This window comes from Asterias amurensis, chromosome 5 (assembly GCF_032118995.1).
Source record: "Asterias amurensis chromosome 5, ASM3211899v1".
NCBI classification, from domain to species: domain Eukaryota; kingdom Metazoa; phylum Echinodermata; class Asteroidea; order Forcipulatida; family Asteriidae; genus Asterias; species Asterias amurensis.
In genome coordinates this window covers 21,409,442-21,433,443 of record NC_092652.1, presented here as the reverse complement: position 1 = coordinate 21,433,443, position 24,002 = coordinate 21,409,442, and the positions used below count along the sequence as shown (strand labels likewise).

Below are 24,002 nucleotides of genomic sequence, written 5' to 3'. Positions count from 1 at the left end.
AAGGGTGGATGCAGACAAAACAATTTAGGGGGGTAGGGCAAATCTATTTAAAGGAACACGTTGCCTTGGATCGGACGAGTTGGTCAAAACAAAAGCGTTTGTAACCGTTTTTTATAAAATGCATATGGTCGGAAAGATGTTATAAAAGTAGAATACAATGATCCACACAAGTTTGCCTCGAAATTGCGTGGTTTTCCTTCTACTGTGCGAACTAACATGGTCGGCCATTTATGGGAGTCAAAATTTTGACCCCCATAAATGGCCGACGTGTTAGTCGACGAGGTAAAAGGAAAACCACGCAATTTCGAGGCATGTTTGTGTGGATCATTGTATTCTACTTTTACAACATCTTTCTACCCATATGCATTTTATAAAAAACGGTTACAAACGCTTTTCAAAGACCAACTCGACCGATCCAAGGCAACGTGTTCCTTTAAGTGGAGCGTGTTTCGGTCTGGCGGTAATTATGAAATGGACAGTGTAATTAGCAAGCAAATTTGCTTCCATCAAACAGTGCTATAAAATTGGCACAAGTTGATTCAAGTTTGATATGGGTAGTTCCTTAAATTTACCAAAAGAATTTGTGGGTTCTCATCAAACCTTTTCAACAACAAAAAATCTTCTTTGCAAACAATATTTCCTGTTAAGTTGATTCCTCTGATCCATAATGATTGCAAAATGCATGTACAAAACCACAACTGCTCATCTTTGACATAATTATGTTTAGAAATATGTTCAGAATAGAAGGTGACATTTTGTTAATGCTTCTGATTGTTTAATATTATTGTAAAGAAATAGGTCACCAGAAGTTTTACAAAATTGAGTTTCCCCCAGGGGTTCTATAGTTCAGGACTTGTGGTGGGATCATGATTGGTGGTCTACATAAAAACCAATAGGGAGAACAAATTAATTTAAAAAGCAATGCCTTAGGGAGGCTGTTGAAATACATTTTATTTCTGCAAACGCCCCACCCTCAAATTTACATCACCTCCCTGTACTGCATGAATTCTACTTTTTGAAGAACAAAATACAAGAGGAGGCCCAACATGCGGCTAGCCTCCGTCCCTGCAGTTTGTATGGTCAACTGACTTCGTATACGTATGGAGACCAAGTTTTGATTTTGTAGCCCGACTCAAATTCATTTGCACCGTACAAGTTCGCGCTTGATCAGAGATCATAGTACAGGAATCCTCATTGGCTTATATCTAGTTGAATTTCAACTTTGACCAATCGTACTTTCTGTCTTATTTACAGCGCTGAGGAATTTTCTGGCGGCCATTTTAAAGCTCACTCAACCAAAATGTTTGTCTGATATAAGTCTAATCGTCGTCTGAAGCTGAATGTTTGGTGATGCGTTTGTGTGGTAAGAATTAAAACCAATGGTTTGGATCAACAACACAACATTATTTGTGCTTATTGATAAATAATACGGAAATATTGTTTTTTTATTATCACTGATTTATCCATTACTCATTTGACATTTGGCTTTTTGTGTGGAAATTCCAGATCAGATCGTTCCGTATCAACCGTCATGACCGTCAACAAATTACAACGTCATGAAATAATTATAATGAATAAATATGATTATCGTTATGATTATTATGTGATGATTATGTGATGAACGATCGATACAAAAGTTATAACATTTTTATAGTCATGACACACTAGTTTATAGTTATCTCAATCTGGTTATGTTATGATAAATTAATTTATGAAGTGGTGGAGATCTGAAATAACTGCTGTATAGTAAGAGTGTAGACTGTGTTGTGTTATTTTTTACTTATTATTTAATCATGACATTTAATTGTTAAAGTCTAATTTGTTAATTACACTTACACAGCTGTCCCACTCCCAGTCTAGTTGCGATAACGTAACCCTCCTGCCGTCGGCAGGAGGGTTACGTTATCGCAACTACTCCCAGTCCCACTGACTCTACAGAATAAGACAGGGGGACAAGAAAAGAAATTGTAAAGATTGATGCTGTATCCTCCCTGCCACATTTTGTTCACTCCTTTTGATTTTGGCCCTAATTTTTTATTAAAAAAAAAAAAAAAAAAAAAAAAGGATCTCAATTAACTTTAAATAAATTAAATACTTACTAATATTTCATAACGAATGAAAAAAATGTTGGCAGGATAAGGATATTTTTCCAATTACCTAATGATCTGTGAAAACTGAAAGACTATTTATTTGAATTATGAAGTATGATAAGTATGACAGCATCTCAGTCTCACTACTGAAAAAGTCACAAATCACATATTTCGGTTTCGCTTCATCATTTCATGTTTTTCACCAAAAACAAAATGAAGAGCATTTGATAAAAGGCAAAAACTAATCGTTACCCTCCTCCGACGACAGAGCTACGATTATCACAACTAACGAAGGACATGACTTTATGAATGATATTGGATTGTGATAGGCCTACTTATCAATCACTGCCACTAAAATACTAAATGTTTATTTTGAATTGTGTCTCTTCTGTTTTTCTCAGGCTGTTGACACAACTGCAAGATGTAATCTGATCTTTGATTACCTGGGCTCCTTCTAACCGAGTAGCTTACAAACTGTTGATCACATCATGGAAGGCGAGAGGATTCTGCAGAGTTTAAAAGATGGCACTAATGTTGGTGACCTTGTCAGAGATTTAGAGGTATGTAGATGGCTATCATCATCAATGATAGTGGTACAATGTGAAGATAAAAGTGAAGCGGCTGGCCTCACTCGAAAATGAGTGGGTTTTTTTCAAAACATTGCGTTCTGAATGGATTTGAAATAAAAACCAGCAAAACATTTCTTGTTTGTTTGTGAGAGAAAGTCGATATTGTAAATGAAACTTGCGTTCAAATATCAGCCAGAGTTTCTTCTCTATGTTTGATAAAACAAATTTAATGTTTCTATTTTATATCTGTTTGTTTTTTTCTTTTAGATTTTTGTTGCTCCCTTTATGCGTCACAAAACTAACACTTCGCAAGAACTGGCCTCCAAGTATGGACTGTACGCATTGAAAGTACTTCGAGCTTGTGTTCAGCATATGACAGTACTCAAGACAGGTCACAGTACTATTAGTCACATCATCCAAATTGCCAACAAGAGTTATGAGTGCATCAACAGGGCAAAGAAACACACAACAACGGTATCCCTGTCACTGGAGAAGCTTTTGTTTCACATGATGGTACAGGGTATGAGCAAAGGATTCATGGCTGATGCCATGGTCTTTGCCAGGAACCTACATGAGCATCTCAGTCTGTGCCAACAAGACTTCATCACTGATGGGAAAGGCGTTGACAATGAGTTTGACACGGTGTGTAAGCAGGCCTTCAACCAGCTCTGGAAAGCCTGTGTGGACCTGGAACACTCCTCCAAGCCGGGCACCAAGAAACACATGGTCGTGCTGGACGTCCGACTGCAGGCCTTGACCTTCTTGATGCTGACAAGTTACGAGGTGTCCTGGGTGGTTGAGAGAGCTCACAGGGCTATGGTAGAGTTTAATCGGGTCAGTAGCAACTCCATCGAGGAGAACAGTCAAATATTGCAGTTCCTTAAAACTGTTCTAGATGCCTTACAAGAAGGTTGCGGTAAAACTAAGAAGGATGAGAATATGGAGGTGTCAGATGTCTTGTCTCCTATGTTTGAGCTTAGTCTACAGTTGGCATGGTGCTGTAGCCGACTAGGAAACCCTGAAGAGGCCCTCATTCAATATGAAAAACTGCAGAAGGTGGTTAGGAACAAGTGCAGCAAGAGCAGTCAGACACTTTACAGTGCTGCAGTGAGCATTATCACAGCCACTCTGCATGTGAGTGTTAAATCATCATCAAATGACATCTCAAAGCCGACAAAGAAAGCCAAATCACAAAAAGCCGTCGACTTAAACTTAATCAAAAAGCAAATCCTTGATGCCGTCAATTGCACATCTAAGGCTATTGAGAAGGGTGATCCAAACCAAGCAGCCTTGCAGTGTCTGATCGAAGCATTTGAGTTCTTGAAGAAGCGGTTTGAGTATCTCACTAATCAACGCCAGGAAGCTCCGACCTCACCCTCTGCGACCATGGTACCCGATGAGCTGATCCCAGCCGTAGAAGCTGCCGTCAGTCTCCTGATCGACTTGCTCCAGCTACAGAGAGAGCACATGCACAGGAACCCCGGGGACGCGGAATCGGCTAGTAAGGGGAAACAGCAGAGGCTGCTGCTCCAGAAGGCAGTCAACAGGCAGCTGGCATCTCTCAATCTCATGTCTGTCATCTTGCTGCATCGGATGAAACACTGCAAGGAAGACATCGTTATTGAGGATGCAGGGAGGATGGCAGAGGATGCTTTGAGTATATGCCAGCGGACATTGGGCATCATTGAGGAAGTGTCTGGTGGGGCAGGAGGAGCTGTGTCAACCAATGAACACAGATGGTTAGGTACGTCCATGAAAATAGAATGCCCACTTGTCAGTTAACATTTTCGCGGTAAAGTAAAGAAGTATGAAAAACCTACTGTGTGGTAGTAGAATATAAGTAAGACAAGTTTTCAAAAGAACATAATCTACCCAGCGAGTACATGTATATAAGTTACTGCAAACCAAATATACATTTAATACCTCACCATGCAATGCCTCAAATCTCATACATTTGTCAGTTCTTTTTCTCACCATGCAAAACCTCAAGTTCAGGCCTGATAGGCCTCCTCCATTTATTACAAAGCAGCTTTCCTTCAATAAATGGTACCTCTAATGATGGACATTTTAAACTTGTTTTTTGGACATTTCAAAGGGCATTAAGGCAATCACCACTGACCCGGGGCAAAGAGGCAATTTCATTCATGAAGTAAACTGAAGTGTCATACCTGAAAATTATTTTTAATCGTTTTTCCATTGTATAGCTTTGCAGATTCAATTTCATTGTTTAGACTCATAAAACTGTTCATTGGTCTCTCTAAAAGCAAACAATCACTGATACTTTTATTTAAAGTGTTTTCCCTTTTTCTATGTTTTTTTCCTAGGCACCAATGCATACAACTTTGGCCTCATGTGCTACAAGAAACAGTGGTATACTGAGGGGGTCCCACTGTTGACCTTGGCATGCCAGCAGCTTCAGAGGTGGTGTGTCACTAAGGAAGTCATTGACAGGGACAAAATCACAAAGGTAATATTGTTATCCTATTTGAAGGAATATCTCAGCCCTGATTTTGTTCAAAAAGGCAGTGGACTCCGCTGCCTTCCTTGCTCTTGTCTTGGCATTAGTGGTGTTCGGTATAATTGGGGATCACTTTACTCAAGAGAAATGGCGTGTCGTGACCGAGCGGTCTAGTCCTCCGGACCCAAGCTCTGGTATTGTAAGCAGCAGAGTGCAGGTTCAATACTCGGTCATGACACTTGTGCCCTTGAGAAAAAGCACTTAAACTGTAATTGCTTTGTAAAAAAATGGGAAGGTAGTGCATTCTGCTCTTCCAGCCAGGCTCTAAGAGGATGATACCCATGCCTACATCCTTACAGACTGCAGGGGGTAACCACACAATCGACATTAAAGCCAGTGGACACTATTGGTATTTGTCAAAGACCAGTCTTCTCACTTGGTGTATCTCAACATATGCATAAACAAAACAACGAACCTGTGAAAATTTGAGCGCGATCAGTCGTCGGAGTTGCGAGATAACTATGAAAGAAAAAAGCACCCTTGTCACACGAGGTTGTGTGCTTTCAGATGCTTGATTTCGAGACCTCAAGTTCTAAACTTGAGGTCTCGTAATCAAATTCGTAGAAAATTACTTCTTTCTCCAAAACTAGGTCACTTCAGAGGGAGCTGTTTCTCACAATGTTTATACCATCAACCTCTCCCCATTACTCGTTACCATGTAAGGTTTTATGCCAATAATTATTTTGAGTAATTACCAATAGTGTCCACTGCCTTTAAACACAAACTGACATCGATGCAAAAATATGAAAATGAAAAATGTTGGTAAAATTTCACAAGACTTGTAGCTCAAAATGTTTACCAGACCAGAATTTATTTCACACGACCAGAATCTTCTTATTCACACAATTTTATAGACTACATTAACTTTCACTTTCATCTACTGAACAGGTCCAGCTCTTCAGCAAGTATGAACTCCTTGTGGACTGCCAGCGCAAGGCAGGTCAGCATCAGGAGGCTATGCAGACGGCGGTCGGCTACCTCTGGGAACACGCCAGTCACCTGGCGGACCAGCGGACCACCATCGTGGAAATATTTGTGAAGGCCAAGAGGGAAGCAGTGAAGTCTACTGGGGATGATGAATTGAGAACAAGGTTAGGAGAGTCTAGGGTTGGGATAGAGGTGACAAGATGATTCATCAGGAGAGCACTGCACTTCATCTTCATCTGTGTCTATGCCCTTTAAATTATCAATGGATGACAAAAATCAATCATATCACTGACACAGGCTTATATAATCAGTCATTCATAAGCCAGGCCTGATAGTTCACGGAGGCAACGAAGGCAATTGCCACCGTTGTCCCTGGTCATTGCCTTGGTGCTCTTGAAATGCTCCAGTAGAAATTTACAATTCCCTCATAGGGTGCCCCATACCTAGGTGAAAATGCCTTGGTGCCCTTGACCTTTCAAAAATCAAGCATACAGGCCTGAGCACCTTTGCCACGGCATTCAAAGCGCTCATCAAGTTTCAGGACTCGGGAGGGATAATATTACAAAAATGTTATTTTTGTTTTTCAAGACCCTCTAATTTCATTCTTTACAGGACGGTGTTTGATGCTATCCAAGCAATAGAGGGCGCCATTCCCGACGAGGGCACAAGTCTAGTTTCAAAACTCCTAGAGCTAGAACTCAGCATCTACAAATCACAGAGGTATTATTATAAAAATCGTTGTTTCCTCATGCGCACTCGACTGTGAGGCGAACCTATCCAGCCTCGCTACTACTGGCAGTGCATCGTATCGATACCTCTCATCACTAAACCCGGGAAGGGAAATACTGACAATCAACGCTGATTGGCTAACCAAAAGCTGCTCTGCGCACACGCGTGTTAAATACATTCATAAGCTTGCAGGCTGCTTCCGGGGCACTTAGTACATGTTGTATAAATGCACCTATTTTGACGCAATACATTTAAAATGATTCATGTTTTTAGGTGGTTAACCTGAAATGCATACAGTTAGATATATCACAAGATGATGTGAAAGGGGTCTGTAGCACTTATTTTTTCTCATTTGTGCCAAATTCCATGCTTGGATCATTAAATTTCTTCTTTTTCACTACTGTCGGTTTTTCATTTGAGGTTTTATTTTAGTTCTTCGTTTAACCATTGGAAAATAGATTTCAATGTTTTTTTTACGGTTAACCTGTTAAAAGTCCCAACCTTAATTAGTCATGCCCTCTTTCTCTGCAATAACACGTTTGTATCATAGTCATATCCGACATAACGTCCTTCACACTTTAAGTGGTAAATTTTATTACAAATATTTTCCATTGAGGTGTTTACTAAGAAAATGAAGCCACTATTTCACACACTTTCCCATTAATTTTTTACAACAATATTGTCTTTTGTTGACGGCCCACCAAGCGGTAGCCGCTTCCTGCCGAATAATTCATAATTAGGTCAAAAGGGAATTCAGCGAATAATTGATTGATAAGTGACTGGCTGTAACTGATCATTAATTCATCAATGAAACACTCATGATTACGTTCATATTTGATAACTTGTTTGTCATCGGCCATTCTCACTGTGAGTCAGTGGTAAATGATCTGAAATATTTATCGCAGCTCGAAATTCACACTGGACCAGAGGCCAGTGATTTTAGCGTCGGGACCAGTAGCCTTGGGACCAGTGTACTCGGGACCCGAAAAATCCGGTGGTCTTAAGTTTTTTTGAATTGACTGAAAGTCCCTCACTGTGTAAAAAATTTCCTTAAGTATCTTTCAATTGTGTTGAGTAATGAAGCATACTTAATAAGGCAAAATTAAGGAGATATTTTTCTTCTATCTTGTTCAAATAAAAAAATATGTTCACTGCACAGTTATGCTGTAAAACAAATTTACTCTTACAAAATTGTATTTTGTGTCCTCCTAAAAGCACCAAGTAATAAGCCACAAGGGAAACTGACAGTGTGTACAGATTTAAATAACTGTGGGTTGGACAAACACAAATTGACCAGAGCTTGACTTGAACCAACTACCTCCGAATTAACATGCCGGTGCTTTACCAACTGAGCTATCTAGCCCTGTATTGGGGGATTTCCCTATTTTGTCTTTGTTCAGGGGTGCCAGTAAGAAGCCATACAACCATACAAACTGCCGTGTATACAGCAATCACACTAAAGATTCTGGTATACAAACTGAGTAGTGGCAGCAGAGGGATCACCTTAAAGGGTTACAACTTTTTTATTTCAATTATCAAGTAATAATAAGCCACTACCACTACATCTAATGTCTTGTTTTATTGACACTCAGGTATGAGACGACCGTAGAGCAGTACGCCGTGGTGTGCGACCTCCTGGGGCTGTATGGCGATGATAAGATGCGACTACACAGAGCCCACGCACACATTGAACAGGCCCAACTACTCAGAGACGGTTCTCTGGAAACAGACTGGTAATGCAAATCTCATCACTTCATACATTCACATCATAATCACAGCCAAGAAATAGTCCCTTTGAAATGCTGAAACCACTTAAGACCTCACTCCGTGGTAGTGAAGTTAATTAGGAGAAGTCCCCTCGATCCACTAAGCGAAAAATAATAGTCCTGGCTGATTTCCTACCTTCCGCCCCGGTAGTAGTTAATAAGCAGGGTAGTTCTTTTCAGAACTGAGAAGTCTCCCAAATTTTGAAAATATACTCCGCGGCAGTAGAACAAAAGGCAAGACAAGTTCTCATAAGAACATAATCTACCCAGCAAGTAGACATATGCACATGGTATTACTGCAAACCAATTTTACACTGTCCCTTATGTTTGTTAAAAAAATACAAAAATCATTCACAGGTTCTATTCTCAGGCAATACAACCTCATCGTTCTCCCTTAACAGTTTCCGCTTAAACACATGAAGACCAGTCCAAATACACTCCAAGTGGTTCAGGTGGCTAGTTCAGCATCAGACAAACCCATCTTGCTGAAAATAAACTAAGCAGCAAATCTCTTCAATCCGCTGCATATAAATCATTTTCCTTAGCCGCTCCAGGACTGTGGAACCATCTTCCCATCACAATACGCACCTCAATTTCACTGCCTATTTTCAAGAAAGCACTTAAAAAAAATCTTTTTCCTTAGTGTCTGTTTGTTGCTTTATTGTTCATTTGTTGTATTATCTGTATTGCTATTGTTTGTCTAAAGCGCTGTGGTCTAAAAGAAATGGTGCTATATAAAAACCCATTGTATTGTATATTGTATAGTTCTTAGTTGAAAAACAACCCTATTTCATTTGGGAAAAGCCACAGGGCTAGTGAAATGACAACATAACTGGTCCTGCCGTCCAGTCACTAAAAAAAAGTTATGGGCAAACCCTGAACCAAACTCTCTCTGAATATTTTGTTGTCTGTTTCCAGCTCTCCAGTGGACTGTTGTAAAGAAGCAATCCAGCTTCTTGAGGACCTTGCCCAAGACTTCCTGCAGCAGCAAGAGCAGCAGCAAGACAGCAGCAAGGACTACCTGGTGGTATTTGACTTGCTTGCTACTGCGTACTTCTGGCTCTACATCTGCGACAGTGAGGCCAATCAGGTACATGGGATACACATTTATTTTTCCTTGATAACTATTCAACTTGTGATGACTATTCAACATTAAACCATTTAACTTGTTATGACCACTCAACCTGTTATTATCAACTTGTGATAACCAATTTGTGAGATTGCCAGTACAGAACTAGATAGCTCCGTTTGTAGAGCGCCTGCAGTTTAATGCTTAATCTTTGGTTTGAATCCCACACAGTAAATTTTTTTTGTTTAACCCTAAATCAACCAGTCAACTTGTGTTCAATTTTCAAATTCAGGGCTCAAATTCTATACTTGACCGCAGGCCTGGATACCACATCTCCAATTCCAACATGCTTAAAGTTGATTAGAAAATATTTTTATTGAAAAAAATTAGATAGATTTAGAAAACAGTGCTATTTTCATCAAATTATGTATTTGATTGCAGCCAAATCAAAATTCAAGTCAAGCAAGTCTAAAAATGAATTCCATTATTTTCAGGCAACCTACATCGCTACTCAGCTCATCGACTCCAAACCAGAGTCCGTACCCGAAGCCACCGACCCCACCACCACCGACCCCACCACCACCAGCAAGAAACACAGCGGACAATCCACCAACGATCCCACCACCATATCCTACACCCTATCGGCAGAGTATTTGGCCACCGAGCCCCTGGACAGAGCTCTAGATATCTGGAGGGATCTGATGGCGGACGGATGCAACACGTCCATGTTCAACGACCCAGTGTCTACTTGTTACTGTCTTAAGGTGGCTGCGTCACTGTGTCACCTTGCCGATAGGGTAAGAGTGTTTACAGTAGGCCTGGGCGACTAGTGTCGTAGTAGACTATTGACTAGTCGCTACTACTCCTTTTCAACAACTCGCTTAATGGTGACGCCACGACTCCTACAAAAATAGTCTCGACTACCTGTTTTGTGAACCAATTGTGTCGCACTACGTGAAAAGCACTCTGACAGTGGCAATTTTTGTTTCTGTACATCAAAATAATTGCCACTGTCGTAGTGCTTTTCAATGGGGGAAAAAAACAAACCTAAATCGATTCAAAAAAGGGAATCCTGAAAAAAATTCAGAATTTTTTTTGAGGATGGCAATTCTATACTACAGAGGGAGAAAATGCCATCTTGCAACCCAACAACACTCTGATCAATCTGTTATTGGAAAAAAAGTACACAGAATTATATCTGCTTTTGGTTGATCTCTACCTATCACCACCTAAAATCACTTGGGAACTGCCTAAATTCCCATTCAACATCAAATAAAATTCACCAGATATTCTTTATAATTGAAGGTTTTGTAAATTAACTTACAATTTGCTGTGTCTGGGTGTGTGCATGGAGGGTGCTACTCTTCTCAAAGCCTTTGCAGCACCGTGGCTTCACCAGATTAAACCATGTGTGCTGTTCGCATGGGCGTTGGCAGGATAATACATGCACACTCTCTCTCTCTCTCCACAACTTGCATTGCATGTCCACACACAAACTCAAACTGTCACTAACTGTACCAATGTGCCATGCCATATGTGTTATAGAGGGAGCCCTGGTCCAGCCCCCCCCCAAAAAAAAAAAAATGTTCCCATACTCTGGCACACTCTTTTTTATACAGAAGCAACCCCCCCCCCTTCACTAAAACCCTCCAAAAATTCCAGAGACACGCCTGATATATTATAGGAGGTTCCAGCCCCCCTAATGCTCCCATTCTCTAACACATTATTCTCTCTTTATACAAAAGTAACACCCCCCCTTCACTAAAATTCCCTAAAGAATTCCAGAGACATGCCTGATATATAAAGGGCCCCCCCTAATGTTCCCCATTCACTAACACACTCTTCTCTTTTTGTACAAAAGTACCCCCCCCCCCCCTCACTAAGATCCCCTAAAGAATTCCAGAGACTCCCAGAGCACACCATGCCACATATTAAGCACCAAGCGCCTAACAATAACCCACAACCCCTTTTAAACATGTTTTAAACTATAACACCAGTATTCTGCCTGCTCAAGCCCACCAGTGACATACCAAACACATTCCTGAGGCTTGGGTCCATAACAAAAAAGAAACAGACCCTAGTAATGCCTTTGTACTTGTGCTGTTGCTGCACAGTAGCACTTGCACACCTGCCAAAACTATTAACAACAAAGTACCCGCTGCACAGTAGCACTTCTTCACCTGCCAAAACTATTTACAACACAGGAGTTGCTGCAGAGTTCAGGCATCTGAAAGCACACAAAATTGTGCATCGGGGCATTCCTGTTTTTTAGCCCAAATTTTCACAGATTTGTTATTTTATGCATATGTTGGGATACACCAAGTGAGAACACTGTTCTTTGACAATTACCAAATGTGTCAAGTGCTTAATGGAATCTTCTTCATTCCAATAATTCCTTGACCTCTTTTATCCGATACTAACACCCAGCCGATCCAGCAAATTCAAGCCCTCAGTCTCCTCATTCGTCTTGCCATTACAAACTCCTCCATGGATGATGCCATCCTAGCCTACTGTCAGATGACGCAGGCCGTGTGCCACCTTGGTGCGGGGGCCGAGGCAGAGAGCCTCCTCTCAAAGGCCCATGACCTGATGAGAGAGTCCAAGGTCGATGGGGAGGACTCGAATGGAGTGGAAGTGGCGCTAATGATCACCGAGGGTTACGTCTTACTCGGTTCCCGCAAGGTAAGACTTTTGTGACTCAAAAGCATGAGTACAACTCGGGGGGAATTTCAAATTTACAATGCATTAAGTTTACAGTCGTCATACAACTCGCAATATCAACTAGCATACTTATACTCGCTATGGTCATTGAGCTTCACTTCAGCTGCACAGTCACTATGGTACAATCTCCCTCTCAACATCCCTCAAGCTACCTCTACTGACTCATTCAAATCTCTACTAGAGACTCGTCATCTCATGAGCTTAGAAACGCCCGTATTCAGTGTTAAATGTTAGTATTATTATTATAGACTTCACTCTTGTCACATTTTGTTTTTCTAACAGATTCCAGAATTTAAAGGTCTTCTTGGGAAGACCCACCCACATAGATTAACTTCACTCCCTTCACATTTTCTTTTCTTCCTAACAGATCAGAGAATTTGAAAGTCTTCTTGGGAAACTCCTCCAGCTCCAGAGCAACAAACGCCGCTCCCGTCAGACGTACCTCCGCAACGCCTCCACCAAACACCTCCAGTCCCTCTATCTCCTCTTGCCCAACTCCCAACGCACCCAGGACGCAGCGATACAGCGTGACCTGATCCCTGATGACCTTTCACCCCTGGAGTTGAGGGCTGAGGCCATGAGACTTCAGATGGGGGTGGGCAGGTTGATGCTAGGGGAGGGGATCTACAGCAATGAGCAGAACCTTCACTGCGATGGATTCAAACATGTTTCTGCCACTGAATCTGGTAATTTCACCTTATTTATCAAGAAGTGTACTTACAGGTGGGGTCATAGAATGTTTTTTGTTGAGTTAATGCTGGTTTATTGGCAAAATATCAAGAACGATACGATAAAAGTTTTCGCTGACTACAGTGTCTACTTGTTGAGAAAACAGAAAAAAAAAATGTATCAGTATTTGCATCAAGAACATGGAATCCATCCTGTTTAGCAAAGTGATGCGGTACCAACCATATCTCTGACTGCTGCATTCACATGCGGACACCACAGAAATTTGAATCACAAAAACTGGCCTTGACTCTTGGTGATTCAAGAACAGGAATACACAATCTTAGAAGCGTTATTTCAGTATCAAAGTTTGTGGCATAAAAGCTGATATTTTGTAACATAACCACATTTCTTTGAAGTAAAATGTTTCTCCAAATGCTTTATACTATCATAGGCTGCTGTTAGCTTCTAACAAATGCTTTCCTTTGAATGGCCAGGTTGTAATGACATAGAGTTCGACCAGTGGACAGTGATGACCATGGTGCTACAGTCCCTCTATGAAGTCAGCAGTCTCTACCTCGATCAGGGCTGCATCCGTGAAGCCAAGAGCTACCTCAAGGAAGGCTTGCTACTCGCTGACAAATTCATGCTACCTAGACGGTGTGTAGCCTTCTTGCTGCAACTCTCCAACCTGTACGCACAATGTGGTCAGGAGAACGACTGCCAAGGGACTCTGTCCAAGGTCCACGCGACTCTCCACGTCTCTAACGAGGGATCTAGGCCTGGATGTCAAGATGGCGCCAGCGTCACTCAAGAGGATGACGACGACGATGATGATTTCATCCATACCAAGAGAATCTCCATCTCTAGTGAGTGCTCCTCCTCGAGAAATGCCCTCCTAACCGACACCACGTCCTCCCCGTCGCTCAGACCTCAGACCGTCAAGCTACCTGCCTACCTCAGCCATGCACTCGACTGCTTCTGTGTCTCATGCCTAGACCTGACCCTCCACGCGCAGAGCATGAGGCTGTTTCTACGTAGAGCCCAGTACCTTGAGCTCCAAGGCGACTCCACTCAGGCCATGAACTACCACCAGGCAGTGTTGGACCACGGTGCTTGGGCGACAAAGAAAATTCCATCGCTGCTGAGCAAGAGCTGCTCTCACATACAAAGCTCTGAATCCGCAACCAACAAGAAAGGAAAGAGGAAGGATGTTCGCAAGGCGGATGCTGATTTAACCTGCAACATCCACACGGAACTGATTATAGAAGCTCATATTATTCTGACAGTGTTGAGTTTTCTAGGTGGCAGTCTAGCCCAGGCAGAGGGATTCATAAAGAAAGGCCTTGATTTAGCAAACCACGCCAGCAGCCAAAGGTCCTGGCTGCAATACCTTGAAATATTAACCTCATTGGAGCGTGAAGCGGAAAGGACAGAGACAACGACAAAAGATCTCCTCGGCTCACATTGGGAAGTGCAATCAAAGACAAACAACCTGAGAGAGAGACAGACTCCAGAGGAAGATCTGGCCTTCCAGTTTGAAGGACTCGGCCTCGGAAAGTCGAGCAGTAAACCGCAGACACAGTTTCAAGACTCTGTCTTTGCCGACAGAATGCAGAGACCCGAAGTGTCTCGTAAACTGTCGGAGAAGGTGTCTGAGCTAGGCATCTTCTGTGACATGAGCGACAGTGACAACTCGGACAAGACCACTTCAACGGTGGAGAACTGCTCCGCGGATGTTAGAAGGGGAGCTGTGAAAGAGACACCAAAAACTGTTTCGCTAAATACCAAGAAAGGAGCCTTGATGTTCAGCGTTAGAAAGAAAAAACCTGTTAACAAAATTATCTGGAACGATATCGTGACACCTCAAGCTGATACAGCCTCACTGGCTGTTTTTGACTTTGATGGACCTAGTCCTCTGAAGACCAAGAAAGCAGGAACAAGAGCAAAATCTAGCGCAAAATCCAAGTCCACTAGAAGAAAGGTTGCAATTCAAACCATAGATCTTGATTCAGATATTGATGAGGTATTTGATAAGGAAGTTGAAACCATCGCACCAAAGACTGCCACAAGGACAAAAAGAACGACAGCCAAGAAATCAGCAAGCAAAGTGCAACTTGATAAAGATTCTGAGTTCTTGGAGAACGTTGACCGCTTCATAGAAAAAGTGGACGCATCAAAATCGGTTAGAAAGTCTCGAAAAGCAACAGAAGTGAGCGTGGACAGCACGGTAAAGACAAGAAAGGTGCGAAAGACTCCAGTAAACACCGAGCTACCGGAGCCCAAGGTTGTTGTGTCCGCACGACCAAAACGGGGAAGAAAACCAAATGTGGAGACCCTGAGGTCAGAGGTCATGACCCAAGTCACTTGTGATATCCTGCCTGATCTCCAACTTCCCCATCTAGAACTCGACTCTCCTAATGGAAGCCTGCCGACCATTGGAAGCAATAACCGCGGTAGTTTGAATTTAAATTTTGAGATGAACACACCGTCCGAGAGGACTGAGCAAACTTCCTCTCCCGTAACGGGAATAAAAAATTCCTTCATCCTTGAGGACCTTGATGAGATTGAAATCCCAAGAGCAGGGGGAGGCTCTGATTCGGATGAGCCTTCGACCGCTATCAACGTCCGTAGGAAAACTGCTCGGAAACCCGCTGCCTCTAGGAAGAGGGCGACCAGGAAGGGTGCCGTCGAGGAGGTAGAAGTGCTGAGAGGAGCGAATGTTTTACCCATCGATGCTAAGACAGGTACGGGAAAGATGCTGAGGAAGACTGCATCGGCTAGAAGGGGTTCTAGTGAGTCTAGCTCAATGCAATCAGGTCAGTCTCATCTTAATGTTCATCTTCTCGACTTTGATAACTGTTTGCATTTATAACCAGTCTGTTTATAACTGACCACATCGTTTTTATAAAACAAATTGTATTAGGGATATTGGTGTTGTTTCAGGTCAATTCAAATGAAACTCACATTTATTTCCAATCATGAAAATTTCCAAATTGTACATAGCCAAAACATTGATATTAGAGAAGTAACCCAAAACAAAGCAACTTTACAAGGCAGAAATTTTATTTAAGTATGGAGGCTTCAACTAGAAGCGGGGGCTTTGTAGTGAGATACCTGATGGTATCATTTGGTTACACTCAATCAAATATTTTTTATTTGAATTCTTTTTACATACAGGTAGCAATTTTGAGTCGGTGATCTCCGCTCTGGAGCAGATTCACTCTAGCATTTGTCACCTGGCCCCCACCCTGCTGTATCGCCGCGTGTGTCAGCTCCTGGCCATGTGCCTTAGTGACAGACACCCAGAGAGGGCGGCATACTACCTGAGCGAAGCGTGTGCGGTCACGTTACGTCATCAGAAGCTATCTAGCCTAACCAAAAAAATCAAGTAATTCCTTTGTCTTGTTTTACATTCATTAATTTACGGTTTATTCTCTAAGAACAATTTTAAAAAGGGTCAAATTACAGGGGAAAATACAGGGAACTCAAAACTTAAAAAGATGATATGCAGCCAACCATACCAGAAAACACTGGGGCAAACCCCTTCTCTTAAAAACAAAAGGTCTCCGGGTTCTTAAACAAACATTACACAACACATGGGACCAACTTCCTTTTTATATCCCATCCGAATGACAAAGCAATAAATGGTTGTCTTGCTTCAGGACACAAATGTCATGCCCTGGACTCGAATCTACACTCTGCTGATCAGGAGCATCAGAGCTTGAGTGCTCTTAACCACTCAGCCACAGCACAAACTTTCCAGTTACCCCCAGCCAGGGAAAAAAGTCCATACCTACTAGTTACCCCCAGCCAGGAAAAAAGTAATATTGAACATGAGTAAGTACAATATTTATACCAAGTTTTGAAATTCTTGGCCGATTTTTTCAGGAAACAGAAGAAGAAGCTTGATTCGGACAACATCCAGAGTCTCCCCGATGCCATGGCGACGATAACGCTTGACGGAGACAGCAAGGATGGATGTAAAGAGAAGGCGGATCTACGACATCTCACCGAGGAGCAAGGGTTGTTCTCCTTCAACAGGAACCCCTCCACTCAAGTAGAAAGCCTAGATGTTGTGCAGCAACTACAGAATGTACTACCAGAAGGTAAATATTGTTATGTTTTTTTTTAGGTTTGTTGTTATTTTGGTTATGGTTTTTTTTTTTTAGAGACCATAGCGGTCGGACATGGTTTTATACTGTTTATCTGTGAATGACTGTTAAATCGGATTCGAATATGAATCTGAATTATATTGTGAGCCACACAACCTAATGGAAACATCACACCAACTTTTGTAGAGAAAACAATAAAGAAATTTCAGTTTTAGACGTGGGAGGAAAAACCACTATGGGGAACACCCATGCAGTCAGGTAGGGACTGAAAAAACCAATCCCCATGCAAAGCTTCGCTCCGGGAATCGAACTGGAGTCCACAAAGGTGAAAGGCATGGACAGAAACCACTGAGCCAACCTGACCTAGAAACTTCCACTCAACCCAAAAAGGTCAAAAAAAAGGTCATGACCTGATGATTTGATTTTTCCAATATTTTCCATGTTAACAGAGTATCTATGTTTCTAAAATACTGTATAATTCTGACGCTTTTCCCTGTGAAATTGTTATCAAATTGTAACAATAATAGCAACACAATTTTGAGTATTTAGTGTGCTAGGGTATTGTTAAAATTGACTATATGAACTGGTTGGATGTTTTCTATGTGTGTTCCAGGATGGACGGTGTGTATGATGTCCGTTGTCTCCTCGAGCATTTCTCCCGCTGGTACCCTCAACGACTCAGACAGTTTACTCATGTGTCGTCTTAGCAGAGGATGTAAACCGTTGATCGTCAACCACAGCATGGTAAATCTCAAACAGCAGTTTATCCCACACTAATAAAAATAATCTAGCGATTTAGTCTTTGTGAAAACAAACACTTGGTGTTCGGGCATCATTGGGGTCAGTGTTTGAATCCGTGAAAAAATTGTTTTCAAAGAGTCGATAAAAACACAAGAGGGAGAGAGGACACCAGCACGATTCACCCTCAGCAAAGATTCTCAGCATCTGGCTGTTTACATTTAAAACAATACAACTGGGCTAATTGTTATAACAATTATATTATTATTACAGCCTTCAACCAGCTTAGGATCAGCAGCAGGTCTCGTGGAAGAGTTTACAAACATTCTGTCCGAGAGCAAGTCTAGCGTCAAAGAGACAGATAAGAAAGCTTGGTGGACCTGCAGGCAGCAGCTAGATGAACGTACTCAGGTAGGAGTCAAGTTTCCAAACAATTATAATAAGATTTTTAAAAGCAAGACTTTTCAGAACTGAGAAGTTTCTTGAAAATCCAACAAATCTGCTCCGCAGTAGTAGAATATATAGCAAGACAGTTCTCTAAAAAACAAACTCTACCTGGCAAATAGGTAGGCCTACATGTATACATTTTGTGTTACCGCAAACCAAATATGTATTATTAATAGCACGACATGATGCAATGGTGTTCTGAGTGAGTGTTTTGTTTCCCTTTCAGACTCTGACTGAAGCGATGGAAGAGACTCTGTTGGGACAGTGGAAGGGTTTGGTGCTCGGTGCAAGGACCAACCCAGAGGACAGACAGCGCCTCACCCAAACCGCTGAGAAACTCAAGACGTTGATTGAGACTATGTGCAAGAAACAGGTGGATCGCCAATTATGCCAGGTTGGTTTCATCCCAAAAAAAGTTAACCCATTAGAGACAATACAGTTGCAAGCCAATTGAGTAAAAATTTCCAGAGCGGCTGCAAAAAGCCACAATATTCAACCAACTTTTGCTCAAACAATGAGATCAAAGAAAACTTTTGGGACTGAAGTGACATTTGTCCAATGTTTTCCATGTAAACATAGAATCTACAACTCCAAAACAAAACCATGTACTTCTGTCCAACAGTGTGTCTTAGAGTCATCCAATCACCTCAGCAAACTGCAGTTATATAGCGCCCTCAGCAGTTTGAGTGGTGCCGCAACCAGCTCAGACCAACACGTAAGCCTGGTGTCATCCTTCAGGCAGCTGATACGAGATTGGCCACCAGCCACCAGCAGGGAACCAGTGATTCTGATTCTTGATAAGGTACGTGGATAAGAACTTATTTTTGTGAAAATGAAGTCGATGAAGTCAACAACAGTCCCCTCGATCAACTAAGCACAACAGTAATAGACTTGGCCGTGTTCCAACCTCCCGCCCAGGTAGTAGTTAATAAGCAGAAAATTTCTTTTTAGAACTGAGAGGTCTCCTGAATTGCGAAAATCTACACCGCGTTTGTGTAATATATAGCGAGACAAGTTCTCAAAAGAACCTATTCTACACAGCAAGCAGATATACTAAACACATGGTGTTACCGCTAACCGTATTTCAATTGAGAATGTTTTTATATTATGCAGCTCCCCCTGTTCACCTTTCTTGCATAATAATAATAATAATAATAATAATAATATTGAAGTCTTATATAGCGCACGTACAATGTATCTACCAAACAAGGTACTCAAGGCGCTGAGTATACACAAACTTTCAGAAAGATAAGTTATTGCATTGATGAATATTCTGAGACCCATACTCTGAGATCCATACTGTGCACCACTGGAAGAGATCTACAGAGAAACTTTATTACTTTTAGAGCAAGTGCCATGACCACTTTTGTGGATACCGGTGCTGTACATGACGTCATTATTATTAATAATAATAACAAAGACTTGAACCCCAAAACATGAAAGAAAAACAGACACAACAAAATTAGTCCTTGAAAACCTCTGACATATTTGTGGTATAAAGTGGTAGAGAATTCCAGACGCGTGGCGCAGCCGTACAAATAAGTATAATAATAATTAGAAGAATAAAGACCAAATTATAAAGCGCCAAACAATTGCAGATCAACTCCCCCACAAGGCGCTGGAAAGGTAACAAAATGTTGGACCAGACAAAAACAAATTTTTAAATAATATTTTCTTCCTCGACAGCAAATCCAGCAGTTACCGTGGGAGAGTATACCCATCCTGCGAGACAGCGCCGTGTGTCGGATGCCGAGCCTGTATTTCATCCTGGCTCAACTTCTCAGGTCCCCTGATGCGACCGCCACCAACCGCCTAGACCCAACCGATGCCTTCTTTGTCCTGAATCCCTCCAATGATCTTGCGAACACCCAGAAGACCTTCCAGAAGTGGTTTGAGAAGTGAGCTCTTCTTATTATTAATTTAAGTTTTCTTGGTTTTGTTCTTGTAGTTCCTTGAAAGCAAAGTCTCTTTTTCATTGGTTTATTACACCTGAAGCGTATCTCAAAGTGCTCATTATTACGACAAGGATGCCTTTCTGTAATCTCGCTCAGCTCCCTGGAGAATATACTGCCCCCGGAGGCAGGGGCGCTCCACAGGCTCTTTCAAACACAATATCAATCTCTTCCCTCGCAGGTATCCATAAATACCCCTGGGTGAAGATAATAAAAAAAGCATCTTGCTCAAGGACACAAGTGTCTTGACTAGGAAGCAAACCCTCACTGATCATTACTTAACCACCAGAATTTCATATCGATGCTCTAAACGCTCGGTCATGACACCCTACTCTCACCCAATATTTACATTTAAAATCATGGCAGGTTAGGAATAGGACCACAAGGATACCTTTTCTTTGGCACTTGTTTGGATTTTTTTTTTTTTTTTTGGGGGGGGGCATGTTTTTGTGAATTTGGGTTGTTTACATGTTCTTGTTTCCATCAACAGAGAAAATAACTGGAAGGGTGTTGTGGCTCGGCCACCTACTAAAGATGAATACAAGTCAGCTTTGACCGACCACCAACTGTTTGTGTGAGTATTTACTACCTCTGTGGAAATTGGTTCAAATTGCCTTGAAATCTAAAAATGTATTCGCCCTTTCATTAAAGTATTAAGCCTGGGCGACAAGTGCAACTATTGTCAAAGTTGTGACTAATGATTAATCGTGCCATCACGACTACTGCAAAAATAGTCACGAGTACCTGCTTGGTGAACAAATTGTGTCCCCTACGACAATTCGTGATAACATAATTTACTTACAAAACACAATAAAAGACATCAGTGGCACAACCCTTCAATCCTGTCAGCATGATTTTACTATATTGCGCCTGCGACAAACGATATGCCATAATGCATCTTGGTATTTAAAAATTAGTCGCGGCTAGTATCGAAGTTGTGGCTATTCGTGGGGCGACTAGTCGAGTTTTAAACTTCGCTAGTCGCCCAGGCCTATACAGTATGCAATTGGTCTTTCATCGATTTTCTTTTCGATTCGATAGTTTCTGCGGCCATGGTAATGGACGGGAGTTCCTGACCGGAGATGACATTCAGCGACTGAACTGCCAAGCAACGAGCCTCCTGATTGGCTGCAGCAGCGGTCGACTCCATGTCACTGGTGCCCAGGAGGCCAGTGGAATGGTTCTCAACTACCTCGTTGCAGAATGGTAAATCAAAGAATTTTTTATTTATAAATTTTATTTATTTTTTTGAAAAAAATCAAGCGTGAAATTTGTCTTTTTCAACATTCATATAAAGTGAAATTCATAATTCTCGGTTCTCGTAAACACGGGACCAACAATGGTCAAGTATCAGGACTGGGACTCGAACCCACACTCGGAAGCTGATCAAAAGCACCAGAACTTGAGTTCGGTGTTCTTAAACAACCCACTAGACCGCTCGGCCACAACATACCACTTTACAAATGTCATTTTCTTTGTTTTCTTTACAGTCCATGCCTCGTCGCCAATTTGTGGGACGTCACCGATCGTGACATTGATCGTTTCCTGGAGCATCTTTTGAGGTCGTGGCTGGCCGGTGATCAAAGCACCGACAGACAGAGGAGCTTATTGGACTACATGAGTGAGGCAAGAAGAGCGTGTAAACTACAGTACCTGATAGGAGCATCGCCCGTTGTGTACGGTCTCCCTGTGTATCTCAAACGCTAAGAATCTAATAAACTCACTGACAAAAATTCTGCTCAGCAACATTAAACAGTATTTTTAATTATATGTCTCAAAATCAAATCTTAAGACCTTTGACCTTTCAGTGCACTTAAATAACATCACACAATTGAGCAAAGTGATGGTTATTTTTATGAAATTATTTTAGATCATCTACGATTGTACAGAATCATTTTCAATTGGAAAAGACATTTGTAAACTTTAATAAAACACTATATAAAAGATACAGTCAGGGGTTTTTTAAAGTCCGAAAATTTGAAGCAATAATATTACAAAGAGAATGTACGCGACACTTTTTGTATTTAAGATCAGCGATCAATTTGTACAAAGGTCACTTTACAAAATACATCAAAAGGACATTTTTAAACAGATGGAATCAATGTTTTTTTGGACACTAGTTAAGCCTTCTGAGCCACGTTTCACTTTAGCTGCTAAGAGGATATTGATTTGCTCAGCAAAGATTTGTAGACACCAGTCAATGTACGTTATAGGATTTTTAGACAGTAAACCAGACTATGGAAGATGGATTTTTCTTTTAATGAAATTAGCATTGAGTTAATTCAATGAATTGTGATTTTCCCCCACCCCGCATTTTGTTGTCAAAGTTCAAGGGGAATGTCGTCATGTGACTGTACATTGAATTATAAACTCTACCCAACTTACTGCACATGCCCATGTATGCCATCAGGGCCCTGTGTAAGCACAAACAACTTGCTAAGCACAGAAAAGTATTTTTGAGCAGAAATAGGTTACCAGCCAAAATTACTTAAAGTTTGCATTGTTGTGGTTGGTGCCGCACTAATTTTTTGCTCAGCCAAAGAAATTTGTCAAGGAGTATTTTGTGCTTAAAGGCACTGGACACGTTTGGTAAATGTCATAGACCAGTATTCTCAATTGGTGTATCCCAACATATGTATAAAATAACCAGCCTGTGAAAATTTGGACTCAATTGGTCGTTGAAGTTGCAAGAAAATGATGAAAGAAAAAACACCCTTGTTGTACAAAATATTGTGCTTTCAGAATACATGGCTTCTGGCCAGAAGTCTTTTATTATTTTAGTGAGAAATTACCTCCTTCTCAAAAATTATGTTACTTCAGAGGCAGTCGTTTCTCACAATGTTTTATACTTTCAACAGCTCTCCGTTGCTTGTTAGCAAGTAAGGTTTTATGCTAATAGATATTTTGAGTAATTACCAAACAGGTACAGAGTCTCGAACGGCTTTATGAAATTTGGCCCAGGTCACAAAGGGCACCGTCACTATTATATTGTGATGTGACGGCCAACCTGCAGTGACTGGTTTAGAGTTTATACTTCCACGAACCCCGCTATGGTTATGATGACAAATCTCCTATATTTATTCTTGCTGTTAGACAACATTTTAAGACCAATTTGATAATGTACTAGAAAGTACTCCTGTGCATGATAGTATTTGTTTGTAAGAGAGTTTGAAACTGATTTATCTCAATGTCTGTACATGATTATAAATTTTGTAAATTGTTTCAAAAGTATTATTTGTTGTGTTGTGGTAAAAATGTTTAGCTTTAACTTGTTTAATAAATTAATTTATGGACCAAATAAAAATATTGGGAAAAAAAGATAAACTTTCCAGTCTGTCACATATCAAGGAAAAATATTTCATAAAGATTATCTCGCATCAATCAGTTACTAGACCCATATCGCACCTGATCTTCTGGTGGACATCCACATCACGGCAGGAGGAAAATGCGCTTTCCAAAAACTATAACCAAAGACAAAAATTTCAATTTAAACGAGACCCAACAACTAATTTGGGAAGCAACCTGACACCATTTCATCGAAGGATGATGATAAATGAAGATATATACAATAACTTTAACAAAAGGTGCTCTCATTTTTAAGATATTACCAGAAAAACTGGAGCGAATAATTGTCCACGCAGGAAAAATAATCCCTAAGAAACACACAACCAGAGAAGCGTTCTCCGATTCAAATT

The 24,002-nt window shown here is 41.2% G+C and overlaps 1 protein-coding gene across 1 annotated transcript; it reads left to right on the top strand.

Moving 5' to 3' along the window:
- Nucleotides 1-1,169: 1,169 nt before the first annotated feature.
- Nucleotides 1,170-23,935, top strand: LOC139937066 (separin-like). Its single transcript, XM_071932048.1, has 22 exons — nucleotides 1,170-1,363; nucleotides 2,492-2,650; nucleotides 2,927-4,403; nucleotides 4,984-5,126; nucleotides 6,066-6,268; nucleotides 6,717-6,824; nucleotides 8,426-8,566; nucleotides 9,518-9,689; nucleotides 10,163-10,465; nucleotides 12,096-12,350; nucleotides 12,757-13,075; nucleotides 13,553-15,874; nucleotides 16,236-16,446; nucleotides 16,947-17,164; nucleotides 17,784-17,914; nucleotides 18,182-18,319; nucleotides 18,582-18,749; nucleotides 18,978-19,157; nucleotides 20,042-20,253; nucleotides 20,798-20,881; nucleotides 21,349-21,513; nucleotides 21,798-23,935. Exons 2-22 carry the CDS (start codon nucleotides 2,579-2,581, stop codon nucleotides 22,012-22,014), a joined length of 7,239 nt encoding a protein of 2,412 aa, XP_071788149.1. The 5' UTR covers nucleotides 1,170-1,363; nucleotides 2,492-2,578; the 3' UTR covers nucleotides 22,015-23,935.
- Nucleotides 23,936-24,002: the final 67 nt, after the last annotated feature.